The sequence below is a fragment of the Charadrius vociferus genome, unplaced genomic scaffold, assembly GCF_000708025.1.
Source record: "Charadrius vociferus isolate BGI_N301 unplaced genomic scaffold, ASM70802v2 scaffold32, whole genome shotgun sequence".
NCBI lineage: Eukaryota > Metazoa > Chordata > Aves > Charadriiformes > Charadriidae > Charadrius > Charadrius vociferus.
The window spans coordinates 9833397-9860827 of NW_009647856.1; the positions used below are offsets into that span (position 1 = coordinate 9833397).

General features: G+C 42.5%; 1 protein-coding gene across 3 annotated transcripts; it reads right to left on the reverse strand.

Moving 5' to 3' along the window:
• Positions 1-13311: 13311 nt before the first annotated feature.
• On the reverse strand, positions 13312-25632 carry RBM17 (RNA binding motif protein 17). Of its 3 annotated transcripts, none has more exons than XM_009882967.1 (11): positions 25491-25632; positions 23828-23944; positions 22728-22894; positions 20707-20801; positions 19679-19735; positions 17624-17765; positions 15551-15702; positions 14760-14836; positions 14287-14385; positions 13896-13968; positions 13312-13743 (listed from the first exon to the last, which is right to left on the reverse strand). In XM_009882967.1, exons 1-11 carry the CDS (start codon positions 25611-25613, stop codon positions 13640-13642), a joined length of 1206 nt encoding a protein of 401 aa, XP_009881269.1. In that variant the 5' UTR covers positions 25614-25632; the 3' UTR covers positions 13312-13639. The 3 variants fall into 3 exon arrangements, with proteins under 3 accessions (XP_009881269.1, XP_009881267.1, XP_009881268.1); XM_009882965.1 differs by having other exon boundaries at positions 20707-20804; XM_009882966.1 differs by having other exon boundaries at positions 13640-13743; positions 14760-14833; positions 20707-20804.
• Between the last annotated feature and the right edge of the window lie 1799 nt (positions 25633-27431).

A 27431-nucleotide genomic window follows, 5' to 3' on the forward strand; every position in this document is an offset into this window, starting at 1 on the left:
AGGCCCCCCCCCCCCCCATCCAGCCCCTACCTTTGCGGAACGGCATCAGGCAGGGCTGCGCTCGGACGCCTGGGTACCGCGGGCGCGTATGCTTTGTTCCTTTATATATATATATATATTTATATATATCCTTTATATATATATATTTCTTCTTTATTTATATTTTCTTCCTTCTTCCTCCTTCTTCTTTTAGAAGGAAACGGACATATTTGGGCAAAGACCAGCAGAAACCCGCGTCAGTCGGAGGCAGGCGCTGCAGAAAGGAGGAAGTTCTTGCGATTTCGGAGCTTTTAACCCTTCGCTTCCCGGAGACAGCGGGGCCGCGGGAGAGGGGAGAGGGACAGGAGAGAGAGCTTGATGGCCTTAGGAAAAAAAAAAAAATAGATTTAAGGCACTGGGAACTGGTTTTTGGTTTGGTTTGTTTTGGGTTGTTTTTTTCTTCCCCCTCCCCCCAGTAGGACCAGTACAGCACTGAGTGTAATGGATGTGGGTGGGATGATGGGGTTTTGGCCTCCCACATCACCTCTACTGATCGTTCTGAGCTCAGCAGAGCACCAATCCCATCTTCTGCGTTGTGGAGCTGGGCCAAGCTGGGAAAACTCAACTGCTTCCAACACCAGAGAGCCAGAAAGTCAGATCTCTCTACTTAGCATCTCCTGGCTGCCCTTGCACAGGCTGGACTGTCCAAGGCCGAGGCAATAGGAGGTTCAGATCCTGCTGTGCTTACCCCTGTGCTGAGGATGTGCAAATCCCCCTCTCCTGGGATCGTAGCAGGGACACCCAGCACAAAGCTGGGATGAGCCGTAAGCTCAGCCCAGAGTTTTGGAGCGCAATCTGGTCGGTGTGGCTCAATGTCGACCATTCAACCTGCAGCTCAGGTTGGAGCAGGAGGTGAAGGTGGAGCATTAACCACCCGGGAGAGCTGTTTATTTTTACCATGGTTCCTTTACTGCCCTCCCTGGAGGTAGAAAGGGACATTGGCTTGGAACTAGTTCAAGAGAAAATCCTTAAGCTACACAGAACTGGACCCCAGCCTTCCACCTTGCTGGTTAACAGCAATACCATGAGCTCTCTGCTCTGTCGCTCCCTGCAGAACCACTCCTCCCTCCTGAAGTCTCCAAGACCTTCCTCAAACCATCCATGTGCCAGTGGCCATGGTGGACTAAAGCCTCCCTGCCCATCTACAGCAGGCTTCAGCTCCATCCAGCCCATCGTGCTGGCCAAGACGAGTGCTCTTCATCCACTCCAGTGCAGTCAGATTTGGCTTAAACACCCCCTGGATAAACCTGTTTAAGCCAGCGGGTGAGGAGCATTCCAAAAAATGTCCCCCAGGCTCTGTTAGGAGAGCTGTAACTCCAGCAGGGATGGCAGGGACACCAATGGCATTGCTGCCTCTGCCCTGCTCTGGGAGGCATGGCTGCTGCACGTGGAGATGTCCCTGAGCCTCAGCACCGTGTGACAGATAAAAGCATAGAAGACTTGGTGGCACGGGCTGCTGGGCTTCCTTCCAGCAGCTGGAACCAGTTGCAGCAGCTGTTTTCTGCCCTGTCCCCAAGAAACACGGCAGGACATGCTGGGGCTGGGTATCTGCCCAGGCAAATTGAGCAGGCAACCGTTTCCTTGGGAAAAAAATCACCCAAAAAAAATGAAATCTCCCAGGACATTTAGCAACCCTAAAGGGCCGCGGGCTGGGAAAATTCAAGGCAGCTGAGCTAGACGTCCACGTGCCGCTGCCAGACAGAGCCCAGCAGGTAAAGGAGAGTCCTTCTTCCCTCCACGTGGCCTGACACCCACGTGCAGGAGGACACCCCAGCCATGCCCGAGGCCAGGGCGGCACAACAGCATCCTGCCTTTCATTGCATTTTCCAGCAGCAGCCGCCGGCGCTTTCTAGAGACAGCTCAGAGAGCCCCGATGCTACTCCACAGTCTTTGAAGCCACTCTCGTGTCCTTCAGGCTCCTTCCACCCCTTTGCTGGAGGCTCCTGAGCCCCTCTCCGTGCACAGGCTCTTGGCTCACTGTGTGGCCCCGGCTGCTCCGTGCACAGCTCATGGCTCAGAAATGGGGAGCAGCTAAAGGCAGAGGGAAGGAGAGCTCAGCGCTGCCCAGGCTTGCTCGGGGAGCCCAAGTGAGCCGAGCTGCACACAAGTGCCAGCATCTACCCACAAGGGTCCCTGTGCATGATCCAGCCCCAGCCGGGCAGGAACAGGCACAGGGCTGGCACCTCTAAGCATCCTGGATGCCTGGGACATCATGGAGGACATGCTGTCATCTTGCTGATAAAACTGACTTTCTTCCTCCCAGTTGTTGGCCTCGTTCCCTCTCTACCGCCCAGGAGCTCTGCTGATCCACCCCCAGTGGGAACGGGAGCCTGACTCTAACCCAGTGCTGTGCTCCGGAAAACAAGTGCTGCTCCTTTGAAGTGATGAGCCTCTAAATCTCTATAAAACACAGAAAGAGGTTTTTACAGTTTTATTGCCTGGGATAAATGAGGATCAGCAGATCATCTCTGGAAGAATATTTTCCAGCACAGGATTCCAGGGCTTGGCCAAAGAAACATAATGCGATATACTCAGGGTTAGTCCAAATAATGTCCACCAAAATCCACGCTTGGATGCTTCTGTCAAAACTTACTGTCCATAACGCCCTGCTCTGCGCCTCCATAGGTTGGAAGGTGCTTAACTCCTTGGTTGTTTGGGTTTTTTCTGCAACATTGTTCTTTCTTGGACATTGTCAGTTCAGTGCCAAAAACTTCCTGGTAAGGAGCTTCTCAGAGCATCGTAGGTGTGATCAGGTCCTGTATTAGAGGCTGGTGGTTAAGGTCGCCATTAAGGTGCTTCCATCACCTGGTCAGGGAAGCAGAGAGGCTTTGCCACCCCCTTGGCTGAAATGGTGCAAAGGCTTAAATAACCCCTGGGCATCCATCCAGCCTCAGGGCAGGCAAGTGGATGGAGGGCTGCTCCAGGAGTATTTTGGGATTTGAGGTGCGTGCTCAGCAGTGAAGCCCCTATTTCTCCCCTGCATCCCATGAGCAAAACCAAGGCCAGTCACCTGGGACCAGCTGTTCTTCAAGGGAAGAGGTTTTCAGGATACACCCTCCATTGAATCTGGTCCCCAGGAAACCAAAGTGAATAAAGAGTCTCGTTGATAACTGGGATTCGCTCCAGTCACTCTGTGCGTTGGGCTAGAAAAATCTCAGATGGGACCATCCTTGGTCTCCCCATATCTGCTCTCTGTTTTCCCCACGGGCAATTTCTAGAAAGCAGCTTCCAAGCTCCAGCCAAGGCCATCGTAGGAGTCGGAGCGTCTTCTTACCTCATTCCCTACATTAGGTACTATTGTTTTTCGCCCACAGAAGGTGCCTCGGGCAGCTAAGTGGTGCCAGGCAGTTTAAATAAACAGGTAAGCCTTCAAACATAGTCTGGGGATTTCTGGTGCACTAGGATTCTCACCCCTTACTCACTGTTCAGCAACATAAAAGTAATAAGAATAATTAGAAAAAAGAAAAACACTGCGAAGCAAGCTGGTCCCAAAACCAGGTTTAAATGAAACTGAACAAAATATGGTCCAGGATGGTGAAATGAAGATGGCTCTCCTCTCGCCAGAGCACAAACCCCAGGCTGCATGGTCAGAGAGGCTGCTGGGTGGCTCAGCATCACTCAGGTTTTAGGAACAGGTATGGGCAAACAAGTTGGGAACAGTCTTAGCCAGCGCTCATCCTGCCCTGGGGCTGAGGGATGGTCCAGATGGCTTCTCGAGATCTTCCCAAGTGTTGGTTTCCGTGGGAGAGGCACTGGCAGCAGCGATATTCATGGGCACCTTTCCCAGCTGCATCCTGTAGGAAGCTGTCTCCGAAGGAAGGAAAAGCAGGATTTAATGACCATTAATATTCTAGTGGGGTCATTTAGTCAGAACTAACCTAGCGAAGAGTCCTTTTACCTTTCTTCCAGGTTTAAAACACATATTTGGCTGAGATGTTGTGACTGCAGCCTTCAGCTTCATCCTTAACCCCAGAAAAACCCTCTTTGGCTGAGACGGAGATTTAATTTGCCTTTCTGATCCTACACCAAAGCAGGCTTTGTATCAAAGGGCACAGGAGATGGGATGCTCCATCGGGGTAAGCTCCTCAGCCTTTCTGCATGTCCCTAAGGGAAGCAGAGATGTCTTTGCCTATACAGGGAGAAATGGATCTTTGTATCGGTGATTGCCCAGACAGGAAACCAGTATTGAACTGATCTCCCTTTCCAGTTAGTGGTACAGTAAGATAATGGGTGGTAGCAGTCGGCGAGACAAGGATGTCAGTGCTTTTCTTGGGTCGGAGCCATGCAGTCATTTCAGCCTAAGACTCAGTCACGGGAATCTCCTTCGCTACGAGGGTTGTAGTCTACGAGCAAATAACAATGTAAGCATTATCCTTTAAAATATTTATAACATTTCGAACGGCTCGCGTAGCACAAACCCAAGAAAGACGAGGGTGCTGGTAATTGCTGGCGCTGGGTATGCCGTGGGACACGCTTACATGATCAATTGGGCTTACATAATCCCATTTTGTCCTTTTATAAGATGTTTGAGCGCCCGGGCAGGCTCTTAGCCTCCGGCCTCAGCCCCTGGGTTACACGGTGCTTGAAGGTGCTGCTTCCCCACACAGTGTCATGCCCCTTATCCCACCGCTCAGCTCTTTTCTTGCTGAGCCGCCGCTGTTACACCTAAGCCAATCTCTCAAGGTTGCACTTCAGTGACCAGTCCCTGACCATCGCTGAGCTGTTTATAGCCCCAAGGCTTCTGTTTTCAGCCTGTGCCCACGTTTTCAAGGCTTTTCCTAATCCTTCCGCTCTCCAGCAGCCCGAGACACCGGGTCCCCCAGCACGCTTTCGCCCGGCGAGCTCTCCCCGCCTTGTCGATCGTGAGCCTGACGTTTCAGCCTTGCAAATTTAGTGGAGGGAAAGTTGCAAAGAGGCTTGTGGCCTCTCGCTAGCAGCGTCAATGCCATTTCTGCTGGGAGAGCGGCAGGGACTGGGAACGACGAGTGTTTGGAAACTTTCCAGCCAAACCCCACGTATGCTGCAGCCTGACCTAGACAGATTACTTTTTGCTAACCTGTGGTATTAGAGCTGGCACCTTCATATCACAAAGATTAGGTGCTCTATAAAGGCATCGAGACAAGATTGGATTAGAGAGGTGAAGGTCAAAGCCTTAGGACCAGGTGCTCTCCGTCCATTGTACAACTCTGGGTCCTGGTCTCCTGTTTTGCTCACCGTCATCAGATTTTGGGCTTCGGAGAGAAAGGTGCCAGTAAGGAACCAGACAGGAGTGATTCCCAGGAGTGATTTGCAGGCAGTAATTACTGCAGCAGCACCACCCGCTGTCGGATACACATCTTGGTGGCTTTTCTGCAGCTGCCTTCTTGAGCGGGTGTCTGAATGTGATTTTGCTTTTCCCATGCAGGAAATTCAGTCTCCCCTCTCCGTGGTTTTCCGCGGCTTTGAACTGCGACCACACACTCACCTGGCACTGAGGAGAAAATGTCACATTTGGAGAAGCACCTCCATCCTTCTTCTGATGCATCCAGAGTGACAAATAATCAATTCTATTTCATAGAATCATAGAATGGTTTGGGTTGGAAGGGACCTTGAAGATCATCTCATTCCAACCCCCCTGCCATGGGCAGGGACACCTCCCACCAGCCCAGGTTGCTCCAAGCCCCGTCCAACCTGGCCTTGAACACCTACAGGGATGGGGCAGCCACAGCTTCTCTGGGCAACCTGTTCTAGTGCCTCACCGCCCTCAGAGTGAAAAATTTCTTCCTAATATCGAATCTAAATCTACTTTATTCCAGTTTGAAGCGCCATTCCCCCTCATCCTATCAGTACATGTCCTTGTAAAAAGTCCTTCCGTTTCACACAGTCCAGGCTTGTTGAGGCAAATCCTTGCCATACAGTTGAACACCCCACCACCACCACCTTTTTTTTTTTTAAATCAGAAAAAAAAAAAAGAGTATGTATTGATTTCATGATGCCAACCTCATGATTTTTTAATATAAAAACTGATATCTTCCTGGCTTTTTTGCTTCTGCTTTGCCTGCAAAAGTGCTGCAGCAAAAACAAAGACCAGCAGGCTTTGCCCATGAAGAAAGCAATCGGCCAGACAGAAATAAAACTAAGTAAAATATTTTGAAATGATCAGGTAGCAAGCAAGTGAAGAAGGCGGGGAACACACAAATAGCACTGTGATGGCTGGAGATGTTTTCAGGACTGACTTGATTTCCTTATTAGCTGTAAATTCTTGACTTGCTCAGAAGAGATGAACTTTTGCAGGTGAACATGACACTTCTGGGACTGCACCTGTAGAAGCAACTGAGTTATGTTATACAGGATGATGTGCAGAGCTTTAACTGGTGCGGTACAGGGAGATGGGCTGCATGCTCCTCAGTCTTCTGAAATTTGTGCTTGAAGCAAACACCTGAATCCTGGTGTGTGTACACCCCATTGCCATACGATTACTTCCCCAGAAGGGTCTTTAAATTTTGCTGGGTGACTACATCACCCTCTCCTACAAAGAGGGAAGACAGTCATTAGGAATTGCTCCAGCCCATATCCTCTCCCAGTGACGACACTGCATCGCTACGATTGCAGAGTCCCAGCATTTTCCTGCAGTGCCTCAAATGACACAAAACCCACCAATTTTCTCTTCCCATCCTCACATGAGGAGCAGGTGCTGGAGGAGCTTTGTGTGTTTTGCTAGAGTATCATTTGAGTTTTGGTTCACAGTTGCTATACAAGTTTTACAAGTTCAAAGCAACGAAGTCCAAAAAAGCTACCCAGCTTTCTGCCCGCGGCAAAAGGTGGAGAAATCCGCAATGAGTTGAAGACCTTTGTCTTGGCAGGACCACACAGATTCCTGAGCTGTTGACTCGCTGCAAGCTCTCAAACAGAGGGTAGAGATCACACCTTAAGAGACTGGGAGAGGAAAAACAACTCAAGGGCTATGAAGTGGCAAGATGCTTAAAAACCGCTTTGGAAGAAAACCCACATTCTTCCTACAGGAGGAATAAGAAGCAGAAGAGAAGCAAGAAAAGGGCTAGCTGCCTTCTTGGGAAAATCCTTGTCTTCTAGATAGTTGAGGTTGTCTTGGGCTTTATCAGCATGTGCTGCTTAAAGCATCCTTGTGAAATCTCCGATGCCTGCTTTAGCCATCCTCAACATTAGCTGGTTTATCTCGTAAAACAAACACAGTGCTGGAGATAAACAACTGCTGGGAGATGGGTGGGCCAGCACCAGCCTTCAGACCTGCCAAAGCAGGGCAGCGGAGTGTCCTGCACAGGGGACATGGGCCAGTGGGAGTGGAGCTTCTGTCCCCCGTCCCCTGCTGACTACATCTACGGGGCTGAAAGGGTGCACTAACACCGTTTGGATATAAAACATAAGACTGTGCTCTTACAGTTCTAGACTGAGCATGAAACACAGCATGAATCCCTGTGCTTTGGGATTTCCCTCTTTCCTGGTGCTAAAAAGAAAAGGAAAAGAAAGGAAATGCCGTAAAGCCTCGATCGTGAGCTCAGCGGGGATCAGAAATCTGAGAAACATAAGAGGAAAAATCTGCAGAAGTGTGCAAACTCTCCCTTCTCCAATTAATTGCAATGTTTTCCTCTCTGATCTTCCATTGTAGCTTTTCCACCTCAATGTCTGTTTTTCCCCCCATTCAAGTAGGACTCTGGGGAGAGTCATTTTCCCCCCATTCAAGAAGGCTCCGGCGAGATCTTATTGCGGCCTTCCAATACCTAAAGGGGGCCTACAGGAGAGCTGGGGAAGGACTTTTTACTAAGGCATGTAGTGATAGGACGAGGGGGAATGGCTTTAAACTGGAAGAGGGCAGGTTTAGATTAAACATTAGGCAGAAATTTTTTACTTTGAGTGTTGTAAGGCACTGGAACAGGTTGCCCAGAAAGGTTGTTGAGGCCCCATCCCTGGAGGTGTTCAAGGCCAGGCTGGACGTGGCCTTGGGCAACCTGGTTTGGTGGAAGTTGCCCCTGCCTATGGCAGGGGGGTTGGAACTCTGTGATCTTCAAGGTCCTTTCCAACATAAACCATTCTATGATTCTATGACTGCTTATGTATATGGAAAGCGGTGGGTTTGCTCCTGCGTACAGAAAGCCACTACAGGATCACATTTGTATTTATTGTCAGCTACTGTATAATTTGAGGTAAGCTATCAAGCACAGACATATGGACAGGGACTTTGTCATCGGTTTCTCTCTCTCTCGGAACATAAAAGCAGAAGACTAGGTTTGCCGACCTTTTTTTCAGCAGTTAGAAGCCCTGCAGACTTCACTCCATTTTCTCCTCCTGGCAACTAACTTGCTGAGTTGCATCTTGAGTGACAAAAGATTTTTTGCAGTAAATAGTAGATAAAATCATAGAATGGTTTAGATAGGAAGGGACCTTGAAGATAATCGAGTTCCAACCCCCCACTAGATCAGGTTGCTCCAAGCCCTGTCCAACCTGGCCTTGAACACCTCCAGGGATGGAGCAGCCACAGCTTCTCTGGGCAACCTGTTCTAGTGCCTCACCGCCCTCAGAGTAAAAAATTTCTTCCTAATATCTAATCTAAATCTACTTTATTCCAGTTTGAAGCCATTCCCCCTTGTCCTATCGGTACATGCCCTTGTAAAAAGTGGTAATGACTGACTCCTTCGGAGAATTCATGCCTTTAGGTGATGAGGCAGCTGTCCTTATAAGAGGAATAGGGATTGATTGCATTAGCAGTGCACTGGCTGTTAATTGGCCATCAGCTGAGCAGTAAGAGTATACAGACTGTTTGCAACTGTCTAAGATTCTGGAGCAGCTAATCCTGGAAGCTGTTTTCATGACGGACAAGAAAATAATCAGTAGTAGTCAGCATGGATTCACCAAGGGGAGGTCATGCTTGACTAACTTGATAACCTTCCACGATGAAATGACTGGCCTGGTAGACAACGGGAGAGAAGCGGTATTGTCTACTTCGACTTCCCTAAGGCTTTCAAACATTGCTTCTCATAAGCTCCTCCTCATAAAGAAGCTGTTGAGGGATGGGCTGGATGAGCAGACACCGAGGTAGACTGAAAACTGGCCTAATGGCCGGTCCCAGAAGGCGGTGGATCAGTGGCACAAAGTCTAGTTGGAGCCCAGTAATTAATGGTATACTCCAGGGGTCTATACTGCATCCAGGCCCATTTAAAACCTTCATGACCTGGATGATGGGGCAGTATACCCTCAGGAAGTCTGCAGATGACACCAACTTGGGCAGAGTGGCTGAGACTCCAGAAGGTCGTGCTGCCACCCAGAGGGACCTCGACAGGCTGGAGAAATGGGCTGGCAGAAACATCATGAAGCTCAATGAGAAGCACAAAGTCCTGCACCAGGGGAGGAACAACCCCAGGCACAAACATGGGATTTAATTTCATTTAACATGGGATGAATGAGTCTTGCTTGGGTCCTCTTATTGCCTCATTAGACTTTTGCTTGTGGAGTAAGAAAGATTTCAGAGGTTTAAGAACCTCTTTGAAGGCTTCCATATTTTTCCTTATATCTTTATGAAAACTATGTGGGGTTACTATGCCCATTTTCTCCTCCACAGAAGGGTAAAAAACCCACCACAGGAGCATGATTTCAGATAAGCACCTCGAAAGGCAAGCGCTTACACAGACTGCAGCACACAAATTACACCTCCTTCTCCTCAACTGAATTCACTTCAGAGTCCAAAGTTCAAGGCTAAGAGCACTTACCATTTTCCGGTGTTAAAAGAAAAAGCAACTCCACAAGGAATGTGGGTTTTGGTTGCATTGTTGCAAGTGTAGGGCAAAAGGGTGTAATCCCAACTCCCCAACCAACCTTCTACATGACCTTGGGCAAGGCACTTTTCGTACCTGCCTCCCTCCCTCTTTGTATGGTTATTCAGACAGTAAGTTCTTTGAGGCAACTCTCACCTTTCATATACTATTGGCAAAGCAAGTTCAGATTTTGACAATAGCAATGTTAAAAATGTTCCCTGCGAGCTCCATCTCATCAGTTTTCTTTAGTCTGACACCAAGTAGGCAAGTGATAAACTGACAGCTGAAATTCAACACAGGTTAAGTGCAGAACAGTGCACATAAGAAAATACACACATAACCTATGTACGTAACGATGGGCTCCGAAATAGCTGTTACCACTCAGGAATGAAACCTTGGGGTTATAACAACTATGAAAGCATCAAGTCAGTACTTCCCTGCTGTTAAAATAGCAGCCGCTGTTACAAATTAGGAAGAGAACAAGGCAGCAAATGGTTATGCCACTATGCAAATCCATATCCTTAAGACTTCAGTGTTGATAATGCACTAGGGACAACTCGTTCAGCTCCGGGCTGACACGTCCTACACGTCCCTCTCAGCTTGCTGCTAGCTTCAGGACACTGTCAAATCTCTTTTAAGCAGGCATCTAATCTAGATTCCCAGAAGTAATGAACAGTTCATACTTAGCCCGAGAGGAGATTCAGTTATTCAGCACATTAGGGAATCAGAGTATTTACATGTGTACTTAAAACACTGAATTAAAGCTGAACTTTAGGAAACCAGGCCTGAAAAATACCGAACGCTTCATCTGAAGGTGTAGAACCAATACTGTACTGCCAATAAAGCAAATGTACCTTAACAAGCCACCATCCTCCTCTTTTTCTGTAAAAGCATAACATTTCAAGGCACAACACAAAAAGAGAAACAAAAATATTGCTTCAGACCACAGCTACAAGCACACACCTTACAAAAAAAGGTGGGTGTACAATTTCAGGTATGCAAAAACAAACAAACAAGTCAAACTTTGTAGCTGCAATGAAGAACTCCAAATTAAGTGCTGCTGAGCCTTTTGAGAGGGCGCTGATGAATCACGGAAGGAAAAAAAAATGGATGCGTAAGCAGGAAGAGCTGGAGGTGTTAAATAAAAAGTAATTTGAGAAAGTACTAGAAATAGAAAAAGGGCAGTAACAAGTTTCCAGAGGAGGTATGAAGTAGAGAAGTAAATTCAGAACCAAATTTTTAAAGGCATGCAAGACACAGACATACCTGAGAAAATCTGAGCCAAGACATCAACATGGGCTAAGTGGAAAAATGTGCAGCTGCAAAAAAATACTTGCTGCAAACCGCATTACCTGTGATAAGTAAGGTCTGACTAAGGACCTCAGTCAGTATGTCTGATCCTTTTCAGGTTTCCACACCCCTGTATGTGTTTGGATTTACTGTGGCAGCACCTAGAGGACAACTGCTTACAAACCAGGCTCCGACGCCGTGTATTTGTACAGCGCCCACCAAAGCCGCTACTCACAACGAGATGAAACTAAGGCAATGTAGGTCTGCTAACACTTTAGAAGGAAGTATGCTTATGCTGTCTTAGTGACCCCACAGTACAGAAAAATACTTTATTTATAGAATGAATCTCCCCCACAAAACACTAAATGAACAAGCCATCTCCCCTGCATCTCCAAGGGTGAACTTTACTCGTAAGTCTTTGACCACAATAAGGATTTTTAGAATTAAATGGTTCAAAACTTGCCAGTAAAGCAATTCTCACCAAAAGGAAGACCTCCAACTTATGAAACCGGAAGCTCAGAAGCTGGTATACAGAGAAAACAGCAGAACAGCTGGTTTGAAAACACATAAAACAGTCTGTATAGCTCAGGAAATGCTCACAGCTAGTCACTCAACAACAGTATTTGCCAAAGTAAGTCATAAACAAATCACGTTGCTTAAAGCCAAATCATATTTCCAGCTAAGTTCAGATCATACTAAATCAGTTATCAGCGCTTATTTACAGCCCGCCACTCAAATTATTTGGCTCTTATAAGGAAATCCACGTTAATTCATATTAGGGTAATTTTTTTGTTTTACTATATAGTAGCAAAGGCCTTAAAGTGTTGCTCAAGGTCAAACAGAAAACTAACAGCAAAGCCAATAAGATTCTGTTATTGCCCCAAGTTCTGTGGTTTTAGTATTAGTCAGGCCGGTTCTTCATCTCTGCTGCAGTGAGGTTTTCTAATGGTGGATTACAACTATTGCCAACAGCAGCACACGTGGTACAGAAGGGACTGACTCCGTGGGAAGGCCTTGTGCAACAGAAGAGGATAGTAAGGAAGCCAACACACAGTAGGTAAAATACAAGTTTTTTTAAAAACTGTTTTCTGTTTTACAGGCAAATGTTTGTACAGAGGTTGGTGGAACACAAGCAGACAAAAACACAAGACCAAGGGTTTGTCATATAGATCTGCAGCCAAAACTTAATAAAAGGGCAATAATTGGAGATATTCACAGCGTTGATCAACTACAGGTCTATACCCCCTCCCCCCAATACGTGTGTATAACAGGAAAAAGACATCCACCAGCTTTTAAACAGCTAAAATGTCCTCAGAACTCACTTCTATTTTACTATCTGTACAATTCTAGGTGCAATGGAACACAGAGACAACTGCCATCATTGCATAGCCACCTCTTGCCAACTCCTTGTCACATGCTGTTCCCAAACAAAAAGCAAACAAAATCAGGAGCAGAGTGCTATGTATTATTTTACATCAGAAAAAAAAAAACCCAAAAAAAGAGTTGTAAGCTGTAGTGTTTAGTAGTTTAGTTTCTCAACTCTTCAGATTTTCATACAAGAATTTTCTTCCATCACCTCCTACTTTGAAAACTTCCACTGGCATTCCTTCTCAAAACCAAAAAAGCCTAACCCTGATGTTATTTGACCTCAAATATAAAAATATATATAGAGAGAGCAAATGCCAGGTTTGAGTCAATTAAACAAAAAGTTAGTTACTTATGTAGTGACGTTAGAGGAAGTGAGAATCTGATAGCTAGCCAGATAGAAGAAAGTTTCCCTCAGTTCTACCTATAGCATTTCAATAACGACCTGTAATCAGTTAACCCTGGATATTTCAAGCAAAGACTGCCTGACAGCACAGAGCTCCTGCTAACAGTCCACTCGTTCTTATACAAACGGCTAAGCACTTTAAATTCCTTCCTCCTTCCATTTCCCTGGGTTAAATGTGTATTTTCTTTGGATTTGGGAAGAAAGACAGACGCATTCCTTGTTACTTTAGTCTTCATTCTATCATCAAAAGTATTGTCCTGGAGTCAGAAGAGAAAAAAACTAGCTGCCAATTGTCCAACGACCCCAAATCACTCTGGTGCGAAAACTGCACTTACGAGAGCACGCTGTAACTCTGAGAGATACCACCAGGGAAGAGAACCATGATAGCATATAGTCCTTTTCCAAAGCTTCCCACTTATTGTGGATGCAGCCCAGGGACTCCATGATGAAGCACCAGAACAAGGAAAGCAGGAATACAGACAAAGCATCTCCTCAGCAGTGGGTTTTCAAAAGAACGAAGTCATCTGAAAGCTCAAAAAAACAGGATCCCCAGAGCAATAAGCAGAATTGTGCAATTCAAAAACACACAGACGTGAATCTTACTTTCAAAGGGCTTTATATTACAAAAAATGTAAGTCACAACGAATGCGAAAAATCCATTCAATGAGGCTTGTTTCCAGTTTGCTAGGAAAGCTACTTTTCTCTTCTTTATTCCCAGCCTACCGCTGAAAACATGATTGCCAAAACAGTGACACCTCGAGCTAGATTTTTAAAATCAAACTTGCTCTGCCAGATCCAGAACTCTGAACTTGTCCAGGTTGTAGAAACAAGCCTTCACGACTCGGCCTCCAAAGTATCTTCCATTTAGATCCACAACAGCTGGAATGGAAACCAAGAACAGGTCAGCAAGCAGCAATTAAAAAAAAACCCAAACAAATGTTTCTTTAGCTAAACAGTCTTATTGGTGAGATTGTTTAACCTCTCTACAGAAGTTAACTCTGAGGTTCACAGGATACAATTTAGTATCCTACCTTTGATGGCAGATTCAACCCGTTCAAACTCTAAAAATATTCTGACAGCTTCATCATCAGGGGCACCAGGAATCTGAAACAAAACAAACAAACACCCCCAAAGCAGAAGTAATTAGAACAGCAGCAAAAATATCATTTTAAATTGCTGTTCTTCACAAAAGTAGCAAAGGGAACACAATAAGAAGCACAATACCCAAAATTTTTTGCCCGGTTTCTGGCATTAAAGTTTGTATCTGACAGATATGGAAAATCCAGAATCACAACACAGCAAAGGACCCTGCCAGATCTTCTGATCTATGCCCCTTCTCTCAGGCAGTAACAAGCCAACTGTGAGGGACAAGTGCCCAGTTTGCTTTCAGAGAGCAAAAAAGAGAGACAGATTGTCTCTTACCTCAAAGATGACACATTTCCCAACTTTGCCGTATTTCTCACATTCCTCCTTAGTTTCAACTTCTAGATCTTCGTCCACCTCCCCAGCACCTACCATGTTCTGAAAGTTAAAAGAATAAACCTAACTTACTGGATGTAGCCTGTACAGACGATTACGTAGGCAAATCACAGATGCATGCAACTGTGACCATGAATACTTTAAGCTTCTGTTTACCAGTCAAGAGCCACAGGAGGAGACAGTTCTCCAGTACTAAGACAAGGTAACCGTATAATCTTAAAGCAGTGTTAATTTACAGTCACAATGTGCATCTCAGGAAGACACGTATTTTCTCCACAACACAAAGCACCATGTAGGTGCAGGCCAGAACTGCTCGAACTGTACAGACTCCTTGTAACAGGAACACAGGTGTTAAATATTTCAACCAGTCACACATGCTGCAAATACCAAAACATGTTCCCTTACTCTCAACTTACCCTTAGTAAGACCACTTTAGTTGGGCATTTCAGTATCTCGGTCAATGGGTTAGAATCCGCTTTCTTGCCCGTTTCTGCTAGGAAGATAGAACAGTGAATCATGGAATAATTTAAGATTAAAGCTAATTTAAACCTTATTTAAGGGCTTTCATCAGACTGTTATCAAACAATGGAATAAATGCCACAACATGTAGCTTCATATTGGTGAGGAATAGTCATTCAGAACTTGTAGCTACTTGGAAAGACAATCAGCAGCAAAATCACTTCTACGGAATGTGAATTCAGCTAGAACGTTGACAACATACTATTTCTTTGAGGGAAATAATTCATAAGTTCAGAATTGTATCAGATCCCCTAAGAACTAAAAATCGTATCTCCTGACTTCCAACACTCACGCTCAGGCAGAGGTGCAGTTCTAGTAAGCCCAGATGTTATCTCTAGATCAGACAACAGCAGGGAAATGAGGGCAATATCAAAAGCACATGATAGGGAGAAAGCCAGCAGGAGCAGAGCAGGATCACCCTTTGAAGAGATAAGGCATCCAAACACAAAAGGAGGGTAAGTGATGGGGGAAGGGAAGGATAAGCTAAAACAATTAATACAGGACCAATTTAAAAAAAGACATAAAGATAAATTTCCACAAGAAGAAACGTGAGTCGTTCTTCCAACTCTAACTAGTATTTTCTGCAAGGACAGATGGTAAACAAAAAATGCAGGAGCTTCCACTGAGCCTGAACTATTATTTTTCCCTGACCATTTTTCACAAACTTATTGGCGTAGGACAAAATTACCTTTCTCTGCAGAATCGCCAACAATGATCTTGCCACCCCTCTTGCTCGTCTTCTCTACCGACAGTGCTGTGCTCAGCCCCTGTTCATGCTTTCCCAGCCCCTGGCCCTCTCTGAAACCATACTTCTGCATGATTTTATGAGCTACTGTCCCTCTGCAAAGACAAAAAGCATCAGTTAGTAAAGGTTTCGTACACAAAACATTAACATTGCATTTCTCCTGAGTGCTCAAGTACTCTACCTCCTAAAATCTCACTACACAGAGACAGAAAACAGAAGAGCTTCTACATGACTTTACAACCTAGCAATTTCACAGCACCCTGTGAAGATTAAAAGTGTTACCCCTGAATTACAGGCAGAAAAGCTGTCGGAGAAGTTGACTAAATAAAATTGTTCATACTTTTCCAAATACAACCCAACTTCCATTAGCAGTGCAAGTCAGCATCATACACTCTTATAGAATGGTTTGGGTTGGAAGGGATCACCCAGTCCAACCCCTCTGCCCTGGGCAGGGACATCTTTCACTAGATCAGGCTGCTGATAATAAATCATAAATCAGATTAGACGAAGGTCTATTTAGTCCAGTTTCTCATCTTTGTCAGTGGCTGGTATCAAAAGCTTGACAGAAAAGGCATATGTAGAACAATTTACTTCCCACAGCTCTGGAGTACGTGGCTTTGCTAGCCCTTCCTGTAACAAATCTGGATATCCTCAGTATTAATTTAAACACGTCATCTTTCTGAATTTTCAAGAACGTTTTGAGGCAATGAAGTCCCCAACCTATAAAATAAGGTATCCTTTTTTATAAGTACCTTACAAAAAGCACCTCCACTGACAGGCTTTGAAATGACCACCAAATGAGTATTTAGAATCAAAATATACCTACATATGTTGACATTTCTTTGGAGACCATAACTAGATAGGTCAAAACATAAACAACATGCCATAGTATACTAGTTTAAACCACAGGAAATACTCTATGCTCAGTCACCCCCATTTTGTCAATAGGCACACAAGATTACACAGAAAACGCAGGATCAGCGACTACATGACTATTTTCTAAGCATAGTATAGGAAACATACAAGGACACATGAAAAATAGGCCAAGAAGTCTGGCTATGTAATACTGAAAGCTTAAAACACTAAGTCACAGAATAAACATTGCTAATTGTGTGGTCAAAGTAAGGCAGGTCAGGTTCTATTTTTAGCACTTCCTTCAATGAAGTGAAGGCCCCAGGGTACTGCTAACTAGAGGTGGTAACAACGCATAAACTGGTCCAACAGTACTGAGTTTGGCTATCTTTTTTTCTGGACAGTATTAAAAAAAACCAAAAAATATTTCTACTAGAAAAAGCATCAAAAATTGTCTCCAAAATGGAAATGCAGTGTAATAATGTAATAAACTACACTTTCATGTCTGTGTTTGTCCTGGATACAGTTTTCATTACGCTGAGGCTGCATTTCCACAATACCTGATGTGATTGATAAAGAGGACCATAGCTAACCACTACACCTTTCAAATGAGGTGCTGTTTTTAACTATAAATTCAACTTCACTTTGTGGCCACAGTAGTGAGACAAGCATTACACACAATGCTAATCCAAGGCAGAAAAGTAAATGTGCAGATTTGCAGCCACAGCTGCTACATTCATGCAAATATGCTTTCAATTTTTGAACAAACACACAAAGTAGAGCCCAAATGATTTACCCACTGCTACGTAGCAAATTTAAGACAAAGCTGGAAAAGAAACCTAGAGGAACTAACGCGTCACCTGTGTTTTCCTGTATACTACATTAGCTTGGCTTGTACAAGCCATAAACACTTTATACTGGAATGTGGCTTTAGAACTCTCTTAAAAGCACTGCCTTGAATACAAGTACCTCAAATGCACTTCTCTTGATCAAGTAAATCCACTGCTTTTTCTGTATCCAGCCAGTTAGGACTGTACGCACTCAGGCTAACTACACCCATGCAATGGGCTGTGTTCTTCTCTACTGATAAACTATTTTAACTTTTGGTTTCCACCACCTTCTAATGCTTTTTTTCCAGAAAATATGCATGTGTCAATCATTTACCCCATGTTAGCAAGGAAAGAGTTGCTAGGTCCCGTTGGGGAACGAGGTCTTTCTGGCTCATCATACACTGGAGGAGGAATAGCTGCTTTGGAAGATGGTGCCCGAGGTCTTGACTCCTCTTCAAATGGAAATGATGCTACAGCTGAAGAAAATGGAGACATTTGCCGTTTCAATAAAACATTTTGCACGAACTACCTACTTGTTATGACCACTACAGTACTCTGCCTTTAATCTAACTCATTTACAGACAGGTCTTCATCTGTAAGTTGTGCTTTTTTCTGCTTTAATACTAACAAACTACAAAAAAAAAAAAAGAGTCTTCCACATAAATACAAATCAGAAGACTGTTTCCTCTGCACATGCTGCTTTAATATCCCCTCATCTCTCTCTCTCTCTCAGAAACAAGATTGGAGTTATTCTGGATTTTCCTCATAGGACATACAATGAGTTTGTATCTGTAGGTCTATAATGCATTTATTAACCTCTTATGAAATGGAGAAAAGAAACGTTAAGAGGCCACCTGCACGACAATCAGTTTATCCAGACAGAGAACAAGCAAACTTAAAAGCCCCATTCATCAGGAACAGAATTACGGCAGAAATGGATCAATGCACACAGGTTGGGGCCTGAAAACTGTAAAGAAAAGTAGACCGTCTGTTTACACAAAGGAGAAATCAGTGTATTAAAAATGCAACTCAAAGCAAAGTATTTATATAATCTTAAGAGATCTCACGGACAATTTCTGAACCGCAACGTTTCCTGGGGGATGGAGATATGTATCTCTATATCTACATAGGGATATCTCTCTCATACTGATTAGATTATTAAACTGTCTTCCACAGACAAGTCAAATAGCAAAACGTAAAAAAAAAAAGCCTATGTAACACGCAAGAAAATATACAGAACACACTTTCGAGTGTACTTATTGACTTTTAGACTGACTTCATTTTAGATTATTTTCTTGTAAACTACTACTTGTATCTTACCAAATAAAATGTCAGACGTGAAGTTTGGGGATGTCATATGAGGAAAAAAATAAAATCCCTATTTAAGCAGCAGAGGGACCGGACTATGGGACTTCTGCTACAGCAGTATTTTCTCTGCTTTTTCCAGCCTAGCCTTGAGCATCAAGTAACCAGCCGTACAAAGGTTTCCTTGTGAGATCATGTCACACTTTGAAAGCTCTCCCCCTCAGGATATTTCTACCATTTCCAGCCTATATTTATTTTTCCTTGACACCACTCAATTGCTCTTAATTATTTACTCAAAACAATCTTTCTGGTTTTAGTATTTACACACTTCAAATGCTTTCACTATTATATCATTCACTTACTCTGCCAAGCTGCTTTTTTTTTTTTCATTTGAATCTTCTCATAAATAAAATCAGGACTCCCAAAGGAAAGTTTCTGTGCATAAGATTCTTTTTTCTTATTATTTTTTAACAACATACACAACATGTTGTTCATTATTTTAATTTTAAAATGTAAGACAAATAGACACACACACAAACAAATCAACGGTTTTGTTCTTACAGCAAGATTATGCCATCTAGTGGACAACTGCAATCTTCAAGCTATCTTCACTGAGGGAAACATCTTTTTAGCAGATACTGTATCCCTCAAAAATGTCCAAAATTCTGTCTGTAGTGCATAACCCCTTCAGAAAAGATATTCATAAAGTACCTCCTATAGCAAAGGGTAATGGAATAATTCCCTCTCCATGCTGTGGAGGTTTCTAGTCTACCCAGAGAAACCTGCCTGCAACATTTCTCCTCTCACATCATAAATGAGTAACTGAATATGGTTATAACAGACCATCTTGCCAAACCACTTCTCTAGCCATACAGAATCCTTTAGAACAGAGATGCAAAGCACAATAGTATTGCAGGTTCCCCCCAGGCTTCCCTCCCTCAACATAAGAGCTACTGCAAGTTCTTCTGCCACAAAGAATCATATGGGAAGAATAGCAGGGGATGACTTAACTGAAGAGAAGGTGGTTGAGTGAGAAATAAACACCACTGCTAGGTTTTAAAGAACGGGATTTTGGTGTACTTACGTTCCTTGTCCTTCTCGACAAGAGAAGTGGGTGGTGCAATGGCAGCTCCTCCCATACCTACGAGCAAAATAGAAGACAACACATTTTTATGATTAGGTTCTGCTGCTCGGAATAGCTTCACTGAACCTTAATACAGCTGCTGGCTCCTTACCAGCCAATGCTTAACACACAGCTCTATGAACAGAAAAATAGCAAGAGAGCAGTCTGAGAAGTTTCAGCAGTGATGAACTAGAAATGAATGAAAAGCACATCAAGGAAGACAACATCAAACTGCAATGATATAATACATACTGTGTCTATCATAAACGTATTTCACGGGATTCCAAAAATTAAAAACCACAGTCAAAAAAAACCTTCAGTTCTAAAACTGCTCAATCAAACCAAATGAAAAAGATACTCTGTTCAAGATTAACTACACTTTGAAAGCAGTAAAGTACAAAGCCCCTTCCATACTTTAATGTGCAATACTCTAATAGTCCCAAACTTCCAAGGCAGAGCAAGTATTTTAAATGTCCCCTGTCAAAAATTTTCTTTTTTAAAATAATACGCCTGAATTATTTACTGTAACTTTGTTGCTGAAAGGGAATAAAGTTTAATTTTGTTTATGCAAAGACATCTCATCACCCAGAACCACATCTTCTAACTAGTTCTAAGGGCATTCAAATAACAAATGCAGGAATTATAGGCTTTAATAGCAAAAACAGCGATTCTCACAGTCTGATTTTATCTCATGTCTCACCCTTTTCCTGGAATCTACACCATGCAGAAACTTAAAACAGGTATCTACAAACTATGTAAAAAGAGGTCTTTCCACAAATAATTTAGCTGCCATCTGCCTCCACGGAAAGAACAGTTTTCTGCATTACAACAGTTACAGCATAATAAGATGCTAGGCTTGTTCTACAGGCTCAGAAATAACAGTATAGTCTGAGAACAGAGAAATACTGAATCCATGAAACATGACTCTAAATTGCCCCCCTCATCTTTTACTCCCCTTCTTTGCCCAAAAACACAAACAGCTCCCTTACTTCTTTTTCGTCTCTCCCTTTCATAGTCTTCATCTTCATCAGAATCTGGATCTGGTCTTCTTGAAAACCCACTGGCTTCATGTCTGTCTTTACGTCTTCTAGGAGACACAGCAAGTTAGGATAAGAAACCACCAAAGTTAACTCTTTGCTTTAATTTGTTATATCACTTTTGCAGTGTGAATTACATTGCTACATTTTAATTGTCATTTTATAATGTTTTCCATGAAGGTGTAAGCAAACACCTCTACTCTGTTTCTTTGCTGTTATTTTCATGGAGTATTTTTTGTAAAATATAAGATGATCCAAAGGAAGATAATTTTCCACTTGCAAGTCAGCCAAGGAGAACATATGGAAATGAGAAAGCATCTGAATAAACCTAGTCCAAACTGACTAGTGACTGAATGACTACAGTGGAAGAGGTGTTGGATGGAATCGATAGGAAGGTAACAGAGACGTTAATCACCCTGCTTTGAACAGAATCCCTTTTAAATTCCCCATCACAGGCTATATAGAGTAGTATCATTTACTCAGCCAATTAAAAAAAAATAAATCATCGTGCTTAAGTAATCAGATTATTGAGAAGCTAGCTTGGCAACTAAAACAAGACTCAGACAAGTATATTAAGACTTTTAACATTTAGCTGAGAAATGCTTCAAGAATTGATATGCATTTCAACTGCTATTTATTGTGATCATGAAATTACTCATTTTAATACTTTAGGAAAAGGAAAAGTATTTTTCCAAAAAGTTGAGAGCACATCTTGGGGCATAAATCAGAACTCATTCCCAGCACAGCCATCAAAACTGTGTTACAAGATACTAAAAATAGAACCACTACAAAACCAGACAAAATTGCTGAATCTCTACACTATGGATTTAAAACAAACATACACTCTGTTCAAAGTCCCGGGTTATCACAAAGCATACATCTGATGCAGGTTTGGCCGACACTGTTTCCCCAGTTTTAAATCAGAACACATTATATATTTTTCACTTCCTCTACTTTTATCTATAAAGACAACACTCTTGGCCCACATACAAGTTACAAGCACAACTAAATAGTGATCAATGCCGAAGCTGTGGAAATGACAGCTCAGGTATCTGACATCTTCCATGCTAGTTAAAGTATGACAGAGCCTCAGGCATTCCTCCTCCACCAGAACAATGAAGACAGAGAAGTCCAGATGACTAGAAATATTAACTAATTTCCACAGTCTAAACAGCAACAGAATCTCTCTTTTGTAATTCCATAGGCTTTAGATGATTCATACCACGATGAAGCCAGTCTATTAATTTCACTTAAAATAAGCAAATATAACCTTACTGCCTGGCTAGCAGATGTTTTACTACCTGTTTCAATAGTACATGGAATCTGCATTCAACCTCCTTAATGTGATTAGAGAGATTTCTTATTCTAGGGAAAGGGCATTAAGGTAATTAAAAATAAGTAGTATCTTCTTTTCTCCAGAAACAAAGAAGTAATAAATACACAATTAACTTACTTAAACTGAATGCAGAATATTATAAAAGAAAATGCAACTATGCCTCTTAAAGACTGTGCTAGCTACATCTTTAAAACTGTATCCATTCATGTATCAGTTTGGAGTATTTAAAAGCAGAAAGGACAGTTTATCATCAAGTGCTGAAAGGTACTTCTGTAGTCATGTTATACTGACAACAAATGTTCTGATAATGATGCATGAAATACCCAAATACTGTTGCTACTATTGAAATAAAGTAAATGCGGAAAAACATGACAAACATCTTTCAGCTTGTCCATTCAAAGCCAAAGAGGCTGTAAACATAGTAAGTCTTATGATTTTTGCACTGTTACATGATTTTAGCAAGAAAATTAAAATGTATTCATTAAAATACTGCACTTGTTTCTACAAGCATACAGCAGTCTTCACAAAACCCTTGAGAATTTCCCTGAAACTGTTTAGAGGGATAAAAATAAATAAATTGACATTTCTGTTCTTTATCTAATTGTCAATATGTCATAAGTTTAAACAAAAGCCTTACTTTTCTCTTTCTTCAATCTCCTTTTGCCTCTCCAGCTCACGCTGCCTCTGCCGTTCCTCTCTCTGACGTTTTACCACTTTTTCATAGTCATTTGGGAACATGGGATCATACTCATCCGCCAAAGGAATCAACACATCTCCCGCAGAAAAACCACTAGGTACAGGATCCTTAAAAAAGAAAAAGGAATTTTTTCAGCTGAGATCTGAGAAAAACATCCAGTTGGAAACCAAGAATTTAACACTTCCTTCTCACTCCCAACAACAGAAAACTCAATGCTTGACTTCTATAATGGCAGGTAATATCCCCATCCCACCACTACTAAAAGAAATCTTTGCTTTACTTAAAAACTAACATTTCACCCTGTCTCTCACTATCTCAATTTTTTCCATGAAGATAGAATCACCCCCACCCACTCTCCCTGGCAAATACAAAGCAGCAGCAAATCAGCGTGGACAAGAATTTTTCAAAACCCATTAATTCATTATTAGAACTATTATGGTAACTTGCTGTTGCAATCGTCTGCAAGGGGTCCTCCCACACAATCTCATCAGTCTTTTTCATCATCTGCTATTAATATAATACTGACAGAGGTGCACATATTGTTCTTCTCCCATCTGAAAGAACTATTTCAGAACCATCACCTTTGAATAACTTTCAAGGGAAGTTTCTTTTGATTCCTAACCATAAAAAAAGTTCATTTTAAAAGGCTAAGTGGCTTTTCTTTTATTTTTAAGTTGATTGTTATACAGGTCCAGTTCCAACACTGGTGCAACTACAATTATGTTTATTATTTACTTGACCATATTGCCACCTTGCAAAGTACTATAAAGGTGTCCAGGAGAAATGTGCTAGGAATGTTGTTCTTTTTTAACTGCACATTAATCTGGGTAATTCAAGGTTGTATCACATGGAAGTCTGTATAAAGTTAAAATGTTCATTGATTAAAGAACCTGTGAGCAGAGGAAATAAATTTTAGAAAATTATCACTTCTTTGACCACTAGGAAAGATGGTGAAAAAATAGAAGTACAGACTGGAGTCAAAGAATTCCAATTATAGAACATCTGTTAACAGATGGACTTTTTAGTTATCTTGGTCTTACCTTTAGCCCAGCTGCTACATGAGGTGGTGTGTCCACAATCTGTCTCTCGTCAGAAGAGCTACCTCGTTTCAGGTCAATCACTGGAGCAAGGACTGTTGTTTGTTTTGTTCTCTGACTCTGAAAAATCACCAAAACACAAATTGTCTAAAATTGATAACACAATAGTTTTCTAAAAAGTAGCTTTCTTTAGATACTTGCAGCTGGTATCTCTGATTTTTTTTAAAAAAGGATGAAAAGCACTTTTTCAAACTCTTCACCGTGCGAAGCTCAATATATTATTTGTGTTCAGTTTATCAACATACAGTAATTCTCAATGCTTCTCATGAACCTTGATGGGGATAACTTAGTTTATGCCATATTTTAGTGGTGGCAAAGGCTGCTCAGTACTGAGACAGATGCTTGCCAACGATGATTAAGGAGCTGCTACAGAAATACAGATCTGATGCAATATTTCAAAGAATGCTCCAGTGAAACCAGTGCATACCTTCCTCTATTTAAGAAAGTGAGATTAGACCTTGCTTGTGCATCCACAAGAACATACAGTGGTAGGTGAATGGTGCTAGGTTTAGACTAGGACCAAAACCACATTAAGAATTCAGATGATCTCCTCAGATGAGTTTGGACCCAGTGGGGTTTTTTAAGGGGCTCAGATTTCTTCCGAAGTTGTACTGTTCTTCCTATTTTATCATCTGATAAAATGTATTAATCTATTCTGAACTCTGAATTTTCTAATCTTATTCTAGTCTTCTTTTAGTCTATGCATACACAGCATATCAGTTACACAGACAAAGAAATATCTAATTTATATATATTAGCCATTTAGATTTTATTCATGCAGGTTGTTCCAACTATCAGCTAAATCCTGTCCTCAATTTTAGCAGCATTTAGCAGTGAAAAAATGCCATGTCTACTTAAGTATTTGGTATCTATGCTACTACTTCTTTTTTAATTAAGTAATCTCACTCTAGAACCTATACACCACAAAAAACACATGTCCTGCCTGAACCAAAATATCAACACTGCTTAAAGAAAAAGGGTGAACTACTGTAGCAATAAAAAGAGGAAATGGCTCTGTCACAGCTTCAAACTCACGGAGTTAGCTTGTACTCCTTCCCCCTTTCATGTACATTGGAAATATTTTCTCAAAAAATGCACGATGATTTGCACTTCAGCACTGAAACCCTTTAAATAGCAAGCATAAAAATGATGCAGAACACCAAGAATGACCAACAGCCAGTACTGCCAACTATCAATCACAGTATGGCCCTTGCTTAAAAAAAAAAAAAGCTTAATCTCATTATCTTTAAAGTTAGATTTGAAGATCAGCTTTTGGCTCTGCTAGTTAAAGGATCTAAGGTTTGCAGCACACATATCAGTTCTTTGTTCAATTTCAATTTTGCAATTCTCTAACTGACTTTGAGAAACAAGCATCTTGCCCCCACCCAAAGTCCTGTCCGCACTTCCCCCTTTCTTCCCTGTAGTCGCACTTTCCCTTTTCTTGCCCCCCCCCCCCCCATGTTTTGTTAGGCTCCTCGCTACAAACTCATAGACAAATCCTAACCAAATTACCCAAAATCGGTATTTAAAGTCACAAACTTTCTTTAGTGCTCCAAACACAGAAGAAGTTTTAAAAATAGAAAGCAAAAATACAAAGGGACTATACCTTTGCTTGTGTGAGAGCTGCTTTCTTCACCTGCAATTGAGACTGTAGTAGTTTGAAATTTTTGGACCAGCCTTCTGTTTTAGAATCGCTGGTCTCAACTCCCAAGTCATCGTAAAGTGACATTTTCTCTTCAATTTAAAACTAGAAGACGACAGAAAAAATCCAGATGACATAACAAATCTATATCCAAGGTCTTATTTGCTATCAGTTTGCATATGTTTGTACACCACATTTTTGTATAACTTTTTTTCAAAGCAGAGAAAATTCAAAGTAATAACATTTTCTTGGCTAGTAACAGACACACGACTACCGTAAGGATGTATAAAAGTAACTGTTTGAAAGACAATGAATACTGTTCAAACGTTAACAGGTGTTGCAAACTTCCTAAAATTACGTTTGCAGCATTAGATACCAATCATTTCAGGCTTTGAAGAAGTTCCTGTGTAGTAACTACTGTGTAGTCCACACTGGTATTTTGAGGTTCACAAAGAAATTCAACATTAAGTATCACACAATCAAACACAAAGGAATTATTGTCTCTGCTGACCTTAAAAACTATCCGTACAAACATATCAATGTTCCAATTACCTTCTTAAATTTCACTATTTTTTGCATCACTGTAAAGGAATATCTTTCTTTACTAAATATACTTGCCAGAGTGTTATTAAGAAACTATTTCCATAACATTTAAAGGCCTCTCAAATACGAAGGACTTATATATGGATACATACACAAGACAGACACACATATGTCTATATCTAAAATTAACTCGGTAACAACATCAATAACATGCCATGAAACGTATCACTTTGTCTGACATTGCATCTGACATGAACGGAAAATGAGAAAATTTGAATGTAATAGAGGTTTATCACCTGTGGAACAGCCTGTAAGCTCACTATTTAGTCTCTGATAGGCCTGGATCATACGATCTCCACCCAAAAACTTTAACTTCTTAATTTATTGCAGGATCAAACATGACTAACAGTCTACAGTGAATGCTTATAGACTTATCAGCAAGATCCTGATCCCACGGATCTGACAGATACTTATATTTAAGGGAACCTGCCTGAATGTTGCTATACGTATAACTTAAATGCATTTAAGCCTGTGGAAAAAGTCTCAGATGCCACAGACAGCAACTATATTACAACACCAAAAGCTGGCAAGCTCAGCAATTTTTTATTTTTTTTTTAAAAAAAAAAACAAAACAATTTAATCCTGCAGTAGAAAATTAACAACCAGGACTCAGCAGAACAGAGTTCACTGCAAAAACATGGAGGAAGGTGCATTCATTGGAGATTATCACACATATGGCTACAGGGAATGAAACACATAGGAGAACACTGTAACGCGTATGGGAACAGGATGAGGACAAGGCACTACAAGAATTCCCAATTGCCACAGGGGAGCAAAGTTTATGCAACAGAAGTAAAACTATTCTGGGGCAGATATGATGCACTTGGGATACGTTATGCTACACGTACGGGTATAGGGAGGGTGCTGCCATCGCGGGAAAGGCACTTTCTGCCCGAAGGCCTGGAGGGGAAGGGGCTGCAGCAGAGCCGGGGGGACACAAGGGAGGAAAGCAAAAGGGCTGTAACCACACCAACAGAAAGAGCGGGCTGTTATTTCTGCCCCCCATGAGAACAGAAGGGGCCCAGGCCTGGGACGCAGACGGGCCGCGCAGCTGGGGCTGAGGGGCCCTGCCCCCCCCACACACACTTCTGCCCGAAGGCCTGGAGGGGAAGGGGCTGCAGCAGAGCCGGGGGGACACAAGGGAGGAAAGCAAAAGGGCTGTAACCACACCAACAGAAAGAGCGGGCTGTTATTTCTGCCCCCCATGAGAACAGAAGGGGCCCAGGCCTGGGACGCAGACGGGCCGCGCAGCTGGGGCTGAGGGGCCCTGCCCCCCCCACACACACTCCACACGGGCCTAGA